Below are 14,673 nucleotides of genomic sequence, written 5' to 3'. Positions count from 1 at the left end.
CCATGAAAGGATATCGCCTGCTATCCCATGACTTTTTAGTTTTCTTAGAAGTCTCTCATGAGGGACTTTATCAAGCACCTTCTGAAAATCCAAATACATTACATCAACCAGTTCAACTTTATCCACATATTTATTAAACCCTTCATAAAAATGTAGCAGATTTGTGAGGAAAACTTCCCTTGGATAAATCCAAGCTGGCTGTGTCCCATTAAACCATGTCTTTCTATATGTTTGATGATTTTGTTCTTTAGAATAGTTTCTACTATTTTTCCCAGCACTGAAGTCAGCATCACCGGTTTATAATTTTCCGGATCACCCCTGGAACCCTTTTAAAATAAATTTTGGGGTTACATTGGCCACTCTTGAATCTTCAGGTCCAATGGACGATTTTAATGATAGTCTACAAATATTTTACTAATAGGTCTGAAATTTCATTTTTGAGTTCTTTCACCGGCCAGATGATTTGCTACTCTTTAGTTTGTCAATCTGGCCTACTATATTATCACCCTTGAAAACTATCTTTGGAACTGGTATCTCCCCAACATCCTCATTAGTAAACATGGAAGCAAAGAATTAATTTAGTCTTTCCACAATGGCCTTATCTTCCCTAAATGCCCCTATAACCCCTCGATCATCTAACGAGCCAACCGACTCCCTTACAGGCTTCCTACTTTGGATATATTATAAAAAGTTTTTAATAAGAGTTTTTGCCTCTATAGCCAACTTCATTTCAAATTCTCTCTTAGTGTATCTTATCAAATTTTTACATTTAACTTGACAATGCTTATGCTTATTCCTATTTTCTTCAGATGGATCCATCTTCCAATTTTTGAAGGAAGTATTTTTGGCTAAAATAGCCTCTTTCACCTCATCTTTTAATCATTCTGGTAATTGTTTGGCCTTCCTTCAGCCTTACTTAATGCACTGAATACAACTGGATTGCACTTCTGAGATGTTTTTTTTAAACAATGTTCTTGCTTGGTGTACATGCTTTACCTTTGCAACTGCACCTTTCAGCTTTTTCTATTTTCCTCAACTTATCAAAGTTTCTCATTTGAAAGTTTAGTGTTAGAGATGTAGATGTACATATTGTCCCCCCTTCCAGTCATTAATTCAAATTTGATCATGTTATGATCACTAATGCCAAGTGGCCCCACCACCTTTACCTCTCTCACCAAATCCTGCATTCCATTAAAAATTAGATCTAAAATTGCTTCTTTCGCGTTGGTTTCTGAAACAATTGCTCCATGAAGCAGTCATTTATTCCATCCAGGAACTTTACCTCTCTAGTATGTTCTGATGTTACATTTACCCACCCAATATTGGAGTAATTGACTGGGGAAATGTCCTAGAGCCATTCTTTTAATTTAAATATCTTGGGGGGTGGGGTATTGGGCCACTATGGCCCATACCATTTTTTAAATTCTTTTGGGGGTACGGACTGGACCTGATCTACATGTCTGTACCATAAAAATCCTAAAATAGAACAAATACATGGATAAAACTACAAGTTTTTAGTCATATTATATGAAAAAAATATGAAAAATACAAAACTACAAATTAATTAGTAAGAGAGCATATCATAACACTGGGAACCCTAAAAGTTAATTTATGCAAAATAAGGAACATTAAGTTGTCTTACATCCATCTCTAGAAGGTTAAACATGCTCGATTCGGCGATTTCTTTAGATTCATCAAACTTCTCCAGGGCTTGACGAATCTCCTCATCTGGGATCTTGCCTTGTCTTTTCTTTTTGTAGTCAAAGTCCAGGCGTCGGCCTTCCATCTTTTTCAGGTGGTGCTGGAACATTAAGGATGTAACTTTAAGTGCAGTTCTCTGAGAATGGTATTTTTTCCTAAATCATGAAGATAAAGAGTGCTATCCACTAAAAGTTGTGGTTTTCCCCAGAGGATCCCTTAGGGGTCCAATATTCAAAAGAAAATGTCTATGTAAGTTAGCCAGATAAGATTTATCTGACTAATTCAGCAGCACAGCTATGCTATTGAATATCCCATATTCGGTGCTTCTTAACTGGATAAGTTAAATCCGACTAAGTTATACTTGCTCCCCAGCAGGTTTAATTTAACTGATTAACTTAGCAAGGTAAGTATGAATATCATTACTTATCTGACTAGGTACCTGATTCACAAGAGGATTTTCCCATAGACACAAAATGGGAGAAAAGCCTTAATGAATCTGGCCCTTAGCCTGATAAGTCGCACCACTCCGATCTGCCTACTGCTAGTCCACTAGATATCCAGATAACTAGTTACCTGGATAAATGGCTTATCTGGCTAAGTGGTGACTGCTGAATGTAGCCAGATATTCAGCAGCCACCACTGAGCCAGTTATGTTGCTATTTATCCGGTTAAAAAGCACTGAATATTGGCTTCCTTGTGTCTTACTAACAGCTGGGGAGACCTTTAAAAAATCTACCACTTTCAATACAGTCTTCCATGGCTTTCGAATGAGCAAATAGGTTTGTATATTATCCATTAATATTCCAATTTCCCTTTATTTCTTTGATTTGACTTATATTTCCAGACGTTCTATGCATTCTCCCAAGCAAAAAAAAAAAGCAAACAAACAAACAAAAAAAACCCCTGTAGTAAATCTGGTCCTAATTTTGTGAGTTCTCTACAGGAACACAACTCAGATCCAAGGGCAGAGGAATGCGTTTTTGGTTGGTGGGGGGGAGGGGGCTCAACCAAGCTCCACCCATGTTCCCACTGCCAATTTAATTTACAGTTAATGTTATTCTGTCTTACATACATTCTTTGCATAAATCATAAGAGTATAATTATTCAGTTCCAGAACAATTAAATGCTAGATGCTAGAAAACCAAGATGGTAAAAGAGAAAATGGCAAAAACAGAACAAGCCAAGCTGCCCTAGATTCCTACATAGAAACTACACGCTAGCAGAATACCTCATCTCGGTCCCACATGCAGAACACAGACAGACCCTCGCCAAACACAGAACAAAGAGATCATAAAGCATAAATACAAAGGTACAACAGAAACTGAACTGGAAACCATAACAAGCTAAACACGAGGTCAATATTCAAAAGCTACTTACCCGGATAAGTAAGACTTATCTGGCTAAGTAGGCAACTGAATATCTGGTTAGATTATATGATTAGATAGTATTTAATTGTCTAGACAGGCGTTTTGGGATTCTTAAATAAACTGCTTTTGTATGTTTACATTTTTGTCTTGTGATAAGATATGCAAGGTTCTCTGACAGTTTAGTTTAAACCATGTTCAATAGCTGCCATTTAGATGGATAAGTGACTTATCTGGGTAAGTTTTTAGCCGGATAACTTGTGGGTGGCCAATGGGCGTAACGGGGCAGTGCTACATAGCCGGATATTCAGTGGCTACTACTTAGCCTGATAAGTCTTACTTATCTGGCTAAGTAGCACCGCCCCATTACGCCCATCTGCCTGGCCCCACAGCCACCCCCTCCCCTACTTCAGGGCTGACACCCTCCCACTTACCCTTTACCTTCATAATTGTTCCCCGCCTTATCTGTTGCAACCGTCTGTCTGCGACGGCTTCGCCCCGCCTACCTCACTCTTCTTGCGGCTCCTCCTGCTCACCTCGGACTACTGGCTGCCGCGGCGTCTGTCTGCCGACCTCTCCGGCGTCCCCGGACCGGCTTTGGTGCTGCTTCCTGCCATGCTCCTCCAAGGTACCATAGGGCGTGCGCACACCGCCCTCATCTTTATTTCCTCGTTGGCGCGAACCTCAGGGACGTCCCCCTGAGATGACGTCACACTGCCCGGATATTTAAGCCTACAACTTTTGCTAGCTCATCGAGTTAGCAACTCCCGGAATACTACGGATGGGATTCGCTCTCCTTACCTAAGCTACTCTGCCACTCCAGCGTTATCTGGAACTCTTATTGCTAACGGGGTACCCGCTCCTCGGGGGCCTCTTCTGTTTCTTTCAGGTGCTATCAGGAAACCGGTACTCGCTCCTCGAGGGCCCATGTTCCCCGAGTCGCTGCCTGCATCTACAACCCTTTCTACTTGGAAGACTTCACTAACAGTTTCCATCTGTGAGTACAACTACCATCTATTCCACAGTACTGCTTCACTGGAACCAGGTACTCACTCCTCGAGGGCCTGCTCTCTGTTCCGGTGCCAGACCTCTCGTCTAGTGGAACCGCTGTGTGAGTACAATACCACTGAGTCTCTCTACTCTAAGGGATCAGGTACTCGCTCCTCGAGGGCCTGCTCTCCCTGTCTCAGAGCTTCTCCTATTCTACCTGGGACTCTGTGTTTCTCACTGTGTACTCATAACAGTCTCTTTCCACTACAGCACAGCCGAGGAGAGGATTCGCTGTTCCAGCGTCCTGTGGGATACTCGCCCAGCCGGGCTCAACATCTACTACTCACTACTGCCACCTCTGGTGGTTTCCAAAACTGTTTAAATAAATATTCAAATCTGTGTTTGTGTGTCCAGAGTCTAGCCTGACACCGTGGTCCCTCACGGGACTGCCCCCCGTGGGCATGGTCAGCTGCCACAGTGACCAAGCATCCACCCAAACATCAATAACCATAACATTATCTTTGCCGGGATCACTGTGTTCTGCATTCTTGGCCGCTTCCAGCATTACTTAGGTACTAATGCTGGAAGTGTATTGTTTAGTGTAAAAGTATGCTTCCAGCATTAGTACCTAAGTAACGCTGGAAGCGGCCAGGATCGCAGAACACAGCGATCCCGGCAAAGATAAGGCGGGGGACAATTATAAAGGTAACGGATGGGTGAGAGTGTGCCAGCCTGGGGTAGGGGAGGGGGGTGGCTGAGGGGGGAGGCAGACGGGGCAAGTTACAGATTTTTTAAACTATATCTTAAGTTATTCACCTTCTCAGTATTCACCAACTTTCCCAGTTTTTACCTCATATGCATAGTATCTTGAAGAAGGGTAACATTTATAGCTTACAAGTTTGTATACTTTAAATTTAGCTCTTCTACTTTTTTAACCACTTTTCTGTATAGTTTCTTGAGCTGCAGATTTCATCTCCAAATAACTCATATTTAGCATACCTTCCAGGCAAGCTATAACAGATGCCTCCAGATGAGAAATGGCTTTCCAAAATAATTTCTGGTTGCAGATCTTTAGATATGTCCAAGTTTCTCTCCATACTTAAAGGCCCTGCTGCTGATACTGCAGGCAATTCAGGTGCAGCAGAGGCTGCTAGACTTCACGCTCCTTCCTAACTACCAGGGTCTTCTAAACAGAAGGGAGATTAATTAGGGAAGCCATCCTGTAAATCCAAAAAAATGGGGATTTCACCCCAAAATTCACATCCTGTCGTGCAGCCTGGCTGAACTACCTGACTGCTGCCCCAACATAAAGCGCTCTCACAACAAGCAAGTTCTCTGGGCCTGGCTGAGTGGGATCTTCAGAAAGCAGGAACAGTGCCTCCTCTCCCAGCAAAGCTTTCCCCTTAAAATACCCAGCCATGCCCTCGGCTGCAGGGCGGCAAATCCAGCGGCAGCGCTTCATTCTCCACCGGGCACGTAATACCCGGCAGATGCCAACCACGAGCGGCAGCAGGGTCAAGATTGCCAGTTCTGCGAAACGTTCCAACCGGCAAGAAACCAAAACACACACACAAAAAAAAAAGAAGCAGGAGAGCTAACAACTGGCCTCAGACTAAAACCAGCCTCAAGGTAACCCCCTTCCCCCCATAGCTACCTCCTAGAGCAGTAATTTACACACCCGTTCCGTCAGCTGTCTGGCCCCTCTTTCATATTTGATATGGCTGCTCACAGATCCAGTGCTTCCAGAGCATGGGGCAGAGTTTCTTTAAAAGTCTTAGTGAAACACGAAATCCCTGATAATGCCACGGTTATTGTCTAGTTAGGAATTTTCTGCTTCAGTTCCGTTTGGTTGCAGGGTGACTAAGCTATTACCAGAACCGGGAAAACATCCTTGTGCTTCACTGCTTTTCAATTGATTTATAATGGAAATAATCCCTCTTGAAAAGGATACTACCCAGCAATTTCCAAAGTTTGAAATCCATTTATTCGGGGGGTGCGGGGGGGGGGGGGGGGAGTGTTTCTCCATATCAGAAATGTTTGAATAAGGTAATATTTTATATCTGAAAGCTATCATGTTGCAGACAATTTCTGTTTATATAGAAACAGAAATGACGGCAGAAGAAGACCAATCGGCCCATCCAGTCTGCCCAGCAAGCTTCACACTTTTTTTTTTTCTCATACTTATCTGTTACTCTTGGCCCTTAGTAACCTTAGGTTCTATTTCCCTTCCACCCCCACCATTAATGTAGAGAGCAGTGTTGGAACTGCAGCTAAGTGAACAAGGTAAAACATATGACTATGTTCCTGCTTGTTTTACCTGACCTTAAGCTGAGAATCGCCTTTTCTTTTTTTTTTTATGCATAGAATAAAAAATGTCTAATATGTAGAAAATTTGCAAAAACAAAACCGGCAGCTGCGGGGGAGGCTACGATCGTGTCTTTGCATATTGCTGCCATTATGTAGTTAGGCGAAGCTTTGCTGCGGTTGTCTTCTGCACTGCTCTATCATTGGCACTGACCGTTGCTGTAGCATACACTACCCCTCCAGTACTGGACCTTGTGTTCTGTTTTTCTACAACAGCAGTACAGAGCTCTTCAGGTGAACAGCAATGAACTCTGGATATGCATGCTGTGGGAGGCCTGGAGAGGAAGAATGGATAGATGCTGCTGCCGCCGCCGCCACTGTGGATGCTCTGACTGGCCAACGAGGCACCCTCCAGCTCAAGGGCCGGTGAGGGTCCACCGAGCCACAGGGGAATGCCTCTGGGGAGACGGGAGCAAAGAAGGTGGGATTAAAGAGAAGAACATTTAAAAATAAAAAAAAAATAGAAATTTTTAAAATACCAGCAACTGAAAAATAAGATGGGCATATCACATTTTCACCCAAGGGCAAAACTGCCCTTGGGTGAAAAAACCCGATCTGTTTCCATTGAAAGGAACTTGGAGCAATTGTCCGATACATGTGCCCACAAACAGCCTTATTGAAAAATGATCTTTTTCCCTGTATGTTGTGACTATGGAAGAACATCTTTATTGAAAAACACCCAAAGGGTTTAAGTCCTAAATCCTGCCGTAAGTACAACATCAACAAACCCAGCATGAACAGTAGAATACAATGCATTGCAATGTTCTTGATGATCATCAAATCAAACAAAGAAGGATTAAAGGATTGAGAAAGGCAGCGCAGCAGAGCTCCATGGCTCATAGCAAGTTGCACAATAAATCCTGCCCTGCCTGCATTAAATATCGCTGTCCATTTATAAACACTGTCACTGGAAAAGCAATGCTGATTCATGCTTTGTACTCTTCTATTAAAAGCACTGAAGCTATTTATTTATTCAGTTTAATAGACTGTGTAATATGAAAACTTTTACACAGTGCGCAAAACAAAATCAAATCCCCCTTCACCGCCCCACCAGTCCTCACCATATATTTCCAAAATTAAAAATGTATGCAATTTACAACTCAACACCAACATTTCCCAACACAATATTAATATAACTTCAATTTAAAAAAAATCTCCTATTTTAGCTTGACTGATGTTATGAGTAAAATTGGTCAATTCAGTTCAATTGTTTTATGCCCCCACCATTTCTCTGTGGTTTCTAATGTATTCCATGCTGTGAATAATGGCATGGAGGCTGTGGGGTGAGTAGGGGAAGAAGAATGCCATTGCCCTCTTATATTTCTTCATTACAAAGTGCATTAGAAAAATAGTTTAGTTTATTAAAATTCCTTGAGCACTTAGGGGCGGATTTTAAAAGGCCCGCGCGCGTAAATCCTTCCGTATTTATGCGCGCAGGGCCCTCGCGCGCCTATTTTGCATAGGGCGCCGGCACGCGTAAAGCCCCGGGACGCGCGCAAGTCCCGGGGCTTTCGAAAAGGGGCGGGAGGGGGCGTGTCCGAGGGCGTTCCCGAAATGATGTGGTGTTTTGGGGGCGGGCCCCGGCATTTCGGGGGTGGGCCCAGGGGCGTGGCGTCGGCCCGGGGGCGTGGTCGAGGCCTCCGGACCAGCCCCCGGGACCGGAGGACGGAGCGGGGCTGCCAGCCGATGCGCGCAAAGGTAAGGGGGGGGGTTAGATAGGGCCGGGGGGGTGGGTTAGGTAGGGGAAGGGAGGGCGAAGGAAAGTTCCCTCCGAGGCTGCTCCGAAATCGGAGCGGCCTCGGAGGGAATAGGCAGCTCGCGCTGGGCTCGGCGCACGCAGGTTGCACAAATGTGCACCTCCTTGCACGCGCCGACCCCGGATTTTATAAGATACGCGCGTAGCAGCGCGTATCTTATCAAATCCAGCGTACTTTTGTTCGCGCCTGGTGCGCGAACAAAAGTATGCGCTCCCGTATTTTTTAAAAATCTGCCCCTTAATGCGCACGCTGTAAGGGGTAGATTTTATAAAGTGTGCACCAATTTTAAAACATGTGCGCGCCGGCGTGCACATTATAAAATATGTGGGCCACGTGCACATGGGCGCCGGATTTTATAATCTGCACGCATATGTGCAGATGGCGCACACAAGGGAGAGAGGACGTCTGCAATTTCCGCGCGGCGACGCATTCCTGCCTTCCCCAGTTCCCTCCCAGTCCGCTCCAATTAAAGAGCGGACTGGGAGGGAACTTCCCCACCCCCCTACCTAACCTCCCTTCTCCTTCCCCTCTCCTCCCCATCCCCTAAACCCTACCTTTTTCTGTTTTTTTTTCTTTGTTGCACAATTTTACTTCAGCTTCCGAGCTGAAGTAAGTTGCCCGTGCCAGCAGCCGGGTTTTCGGGACAGTGAACAATGGCGTTGTCCTGGCCCGCCTCCTGCCCTGCCCCTTCAAAGAAGCCTAGCACTTGTGCGCATGCCGGGCTTTTCGCATGTGGCTGGGCCCCTCAAAAATTGGCTCGCCGTACGCATGTAAAGCCTGGATTTTACACGCGCAGGGCTTTTAAATCTGGGCTAAAGTGATTAAGAAAAAAGCATACATAATCGTTATTTAACAAAAACAAGATTAATGAAAAGCAATAAAACAAAAAGAAAAAAAAAAGCCATAACATCAACATAGTCCAGATCTTAATAGGCTAAAGTTAGCCGAATGCCTGCAGGATCAGGAAGGTCTCTAGCGCTGTTTTAAATTTTTTTGTACATTCCAAAAGTCTCAGTGATATGGAAATGGAGTTCCACAGGGTGGGAGCAGCAACTGAGAAAGCACAGTCTCTAGTAGATGATAGCCTCGCTGTTCGAATCGTCGGTACCTCAAGAAGGCCTCTATCTTGCGATCTGAGGGTCCTGGTCATTTGATATATGTGCAACAGAAAGTTTATCCTAGCGAAGGAAGAGGTGCTGAGTAGTTTGTGAGTCAAGAGAAAGATTTTTGATTGAACTCTGTGGCGGACAGGGAGCCATTGAAGAAAAAAACATAAGAAATTGCCATGTTGGGTCAGACCAAGGGTCCATCAAGCCCAGCATCCTTTTTCCAACAGAGGCCAAACCAGGCCACAAGAACCTGGCAATTACCCAAACACTAAGAAGATTCCATGCTACTGATGCAATTAATAGCAGTGGCTATTCCCTAAGTAAATTTGATTAATAGCAATTAATGGACTTCTTCTCCAAGAACTTATCCAAACTTTTTTTGAACCCAGCCACACTAACTGCACTAACCACATCCTCTGGCAACAAATTCCAGAGCTTAATTCTGCATTGAGTGAAAAAGAATTTTCTCCGATTAGTCTTAAATGTGGTACTTCCTAATTTCATGGAATGCCCCCTAGTCCTTCTATTATTCGAAAGTGTAAATAACCGATTCAAATCTACTCATTCAAGACCTCTCATATCTTAAAGACCTCTATCATAGCCCCCTTTAGCCTTCTCTTCTCCAAGCTGACCAGTCCTAACCTCTTCAGCCTTTCCTCATATTGGAGCTGTTTCATCCCCTGTATCATTTTGGTTGCCCTTCTCTGTTCCTTCTCCATCGCAACTATATCTTTTTTGAGATGTGGCCACCAGAATTGTACACAGTATTCAAGGTGTGGTCTCACCTTGGAGCGATACAGAGGCATTATGACATTTTCCATTTTATTAACCATTCCCTTCCTAATAATTCCTAACATTGTTTGCTTTTTTGACTGTTGCAGCACACTGAGCTGACGATTTTAAAGTATCATCCACTATGATGCCTAGATCTTTTTCCTGGGTGGTAGCTCCTAATATGGAACCTAACATTGTGTAACTACAGCAAGGGTTATTTTTCCTTATATGCAACACCTTGCATTTGTCCACATTAAATATCATCTGCCATTTGGATGCCCAATCTTCCAGTCTTGCAAGGTCCTCCTGTAATGTATCACAATCTGCTTGTGATTTAACTACTCTGAATAATTTTGTATTATCCGCAAATTTGATAACCTCACTCGTCGTATTCCTTTCCAGATCATTTATAAATATATTGAAAAGCACCAGTCCAAGTACAGATCCCTGAAGCACTCCACTGTTTACTCTTTTCCACTGAGAAAATTGACCATTTAATCCTACTCTCTGTTTCCTGTCTTTTAACCAGTTTGTAATCCACGAAAGGACATTGCCTCCTATCCCATGATTTTTTAGTTTTCTTAGAAGCCTCTCATGAGGGACTTTGACAAACGCCTTCTGAAAATCCAAATACACTACAGCTCCGTTCACCTATATCCGCATGTTTATTAACCCCTTCAAAAAAATGAAGCAGATTTGTTAGACAAGACTTCCCTTGGGTAAATCCATGTTGACTGTGTTCCATTAAACCATGTCTTTCTATATGCTCTATGATTTTGATCTTTAGAATAGTTTCCACTATTTTTCCCGGCACTGAAGTGAGGCTCACTGGTCTATAGTTACCCGGATCACCCCTGGAGCCCTTTTTAAATATTGGGGTTACATTGGCCACCCTCCAGTCTTCAGGTACAATGGATGATTTTAATGATATGTTACAAATTTTAACTAATAGATCTGAAATTTCATTTTTTAGTTCCTTCAGAACCCTGGGGTGCATACCATCTGGTCCAGATTTGCTACTCTTTAGTTTTTCAATCTGGCCTACTACATCTTCCAGGTTCATAGTGATTTGGTTCAGTTCATCTGAATCATCACCCTTGGAAAGCTTCTCTCGAATGGGTATCTCCCCAACATCCTCATTAGTAAACACGGAAGCAAAGAATTCATTTATTCTTTTTGCAATGGCCTTATCTTCCCTAACAGCCCCTTTAACTCCTCGGTCATCTAATGGTCCAACCGACTCCCTCACAGGTTTCTTGCTTCAGATATATTTTAAAACGTTTTTATTATGAGTTTTTGCCTCTATGGCCAACTTCATTTCAAATTCTCTCTTCACTTGTCTTATCAATGTTTTACACTTAACTTGACAATGCTTATGTTTTATCCTATTTTCTTCAGATGATATAAAGATGGTGTGATACAATCTGAACATTTGGATCCAGTGATTAGTCTTGCTGTAGAATTGAGAAGCAGCTGAAGCGGTTTTATAGTCAATTCAGGAAGACCAAGATACAGGGCATTGTAATAACCTATGACTGGTAACAATGATGCTTGGACCACTAAAGTCACTAGGGTCAAGCAAGTTTCTCAAGCCATGTAAGACGCTCAACTTAAAAAAGATGTTTTTGATTACCATCTTAACGTGATGATGAAATGATAGAGTGGAATCAATCCAGACCCCAAGGCTTTTAACATGAGGGGAAATTGAAAAATTGATTTTGTTCCGACAGAGTGACACTGTTGGAACATCTGATATTCAAGAACTCAGTTTTGGCTACATTTAATGAAAGATTATTATATTGAAGCCACTGTTTGATGGCTGATATGCAGATACCAATATGACAAACTGTTTCTGACCAAGTTTCAATTATATGTCAAAATTAGTGTATGTCATTGGCGTATATTCTATAACTATCACAAAGGCTTGATAGAATGCAATAATCAGTCTTATGCTGATTCATTTCTTTGTTGAATAAGAGTGCTAGGAACTAAATCAGGGCTTTCCAAACCTGTTCTGGTGACCCCCACAGTCAACTGGTTTCCAGGATTGTAACATTTGGCCTGGACCCAGACTCTGTCTTCTCGCTGCCTACCCTGACCCTTTTGTTAAACTCGGATATTTATTTATTTATTTAAAAATCATTTGTTAATCACTTTATTGATAAAAATCTCTCTAAGCGATGTACAACACAAGTAAAACAAAAGAATATATTCAATAATACAGTACAACAATAGATTGTATTCTCTGCTTGCTGCCAGCCTTGACTACCATCTATACCCAAACCCTCTCTGAGCATTCCTTGAGGGTCACTGTTCTAAGCCCTCCCAGCCCCTGGAAAGGGGCTGGTACAGGTGAAGCTCTGACTGTTGGTGTAGGCCTAGAGAGTTTGCCCACTAGGCTTTGTCAACCATGCCATACCCGGGCTCACAACCATGACAGTTTTCTGAAGCCATGAGCTCAGCAGATTCGTCCACAGCTCAGACCATTTCTGGGTTGGTTCTCCAGGTCCAGCAGCAGCAAGACCAATTAAACAATTTGACCAGCATCCGCCAAGATCTGGCAGCCCGGTTGGAATCCATGTGCTCTCCTGCACTCGCACCAGTTCCTCCTCAGGTGGCTCCAATTCGACCAGCCATCTCCATACCGCATCTTCTGCCGCCGCCACCCAGGTATGACAGTGACCCCAAGGGATGTAGAGGGTTCATTAACCTGTGCAGGATACATTTTGAGCTTCAGGTAACCAACTTCTCTTTGGATCGCATTAAGGTGACCTAATTGCTGTCCCTGTTAGGTGGTCCTGCCCTAGCCTGGGCATTTCCATTCTGTGAGTGAGACAAGTTTTAATTGGGAACTTGGACAACTTTCTCCACCAGTTTCATCTCATCTTCAACAAGACAGGTCGGGTCTCATCTGCTGCTTCAGATTCCGCAAGGCAATCGCACCATGGGTGACTACACCATACAGTTTCGCACCCTGGCCTCCAAACTATAATAGGGAGAAGATAGTCAGAAAGCCATCTTTGACAGAGCGCATAAAGGTTGAGCTGGCAGGCCGGAACATACATTCATGTGGGAAGATCTCATTGTCCTGGCTATATGGGTAGATCTGCGCTTTCAGAAGAAAGCCCAAGAAAGAAGGGCATCCCGCCAACCCTTCCGGTTGGCTCCTAAGTTTCAGCAGCCCTTGGTTTCTTTTGCGACTCTGTGGGGCCCCAACTCTTTGGAGAAACCCATGCAACTGGACAGGAGGAAAAACAGAGGCATAGGTAGCTCAGCCTTTGCCTTTACTGTGCAGGCCAGGGGCATTTTGCCAGCCATGTGCCACCTTAGCCCAGGTACTCACCATATCTTTGGTATACGGTGAGCCTCTACGTGGTTCCTTGACTGTGGTCACCTTACCTCTTACTGGCCTGTCAACCCTGTCATCCTAGGATTATCCTGGCACATGCTGCTAACCCATCAATATACTGGAAGATTCTATAGATAGCCTGATGGGGACCTTTAGACATGAATGCTGCCTCTCCCAGGTCCACCTGTCTATCATGGCCACTTGGTTGGCTATCTCAGCTCTGTCGAGGCTCCCATCCCAGTATATGGCATTCTCTGATGTATTCAGCAAGCAACAGGCAGAGACCCTATCATCATATAGTCTGTACGGATGTTCAATTGATTTGCTCCTCAGCATGATGCCTCCCAGGGACTGTGTCTATATGCTGTCAGTCCCTGAGACCAAAGCTTAGATGACCTAGATCCAGTAGGACTTGGAATGGGGCTTCATCTGCATGTCCTCCTCACCAGCTGGAGCAGGATTCCTCTTCGTGGGGAATACAGATGGCTTGTTAAGGCCATGTATAGATTACTGAGGCCTCAATGCCATCATGTAGAAGAACAACTATCCCCTACCGCTCATTACGGAGCTAGTCAACCACCTACAGGGGGTACAAATGTTCATGAAACTGGATCTCAGAAGAGCTTATAACCTTATTCATATCCGGGAAGGCAATGATTGAAGATGCCCTTTGGCTTTGTAACTCCCCTGATGTCTTCCAACTTATGGTAAATGAGATCTTCTGGGAGCTCTTGTATTCCCATATGGTGATATACCTGAACAACATCCTTATCTTCTCATGTTCCCTGGCACAGCATCAAGAGCAGGTGAAGCAGGTGTTACAAAGACTCCAGGAACACCATTTGTACGTGAAACTCAAAATGTATATTCAAACAAGAGGAGCTGCCATTCCTGGGTTACATCATCACCCAACATGGACTATGTATAGACCTGGAGAAGGTCAAAGCCATTCAGGACTGACTGCAGCCTGTGGGACTTAAGGCCTTGCAATGCTTCCTTGACTTTATGAATTTCTACCGCCAGCTTGTGCAGGATACTCGTCCTTACGACTCCCCTTATCACCCTTACCAGAAAGTGTGCAGACATCTGTCACTGGACCGACGAAGCCATCCAAACCTTTGATCACCTAAAAATGGAGTTTCTCCAAGACCCTTGTCTCTGCCTTCTGTACCCATTAAAACACTTTATCATGGAGGTAGATGCCCCTGCCTTTGGGGTACGGGCTGTCCTCTCTCAACACAATGATCAATGAAGCCATGCTTCTT

General features: G+C 43.8%; 1 protein-coding gene across 1 annotated transcript in view; it reads right to left on the bottom strand.

The window, feature by feature from the left end:
- SH3GL2 (SH3 domain containing GRB2 like 2, endophilin A1) overlaps positions 1-14,673 on the bottom strand; it is a 369,136-nt gene that overhangs the window by 42,107 nt on the left and 312,356 nt on the right. The window contains exon 6 of the mRNA XM_029608721.1: positions 1,643-1,801. Coding sequence (XP_029464581.1) covers positions 1,643-1,801 — 159 coding nt within the window. The remainder of the gene's footprint in view (positions 1-1,642; positions 1,802-14,673) is intronic.

Source organism: Rhinatrema bivittatum, chromosome 1 (assembly GCF_901001135.1).
Source record: "Rhinatrema bivittatum chromosome 1, aRhiBiv1.1, whole genome shotgun sequence".
NCBI lineage: Eukaryota > Metazoa > Chordata > Amphibia > Gymnophiona > Rhinatrematidae > Rhinatrema > Rhinatrema bivittatum.
Note: the sequence above shows the minus strand (reverse complement) of the source record. Positions and strands in the feature narration are given on the sequence as shown.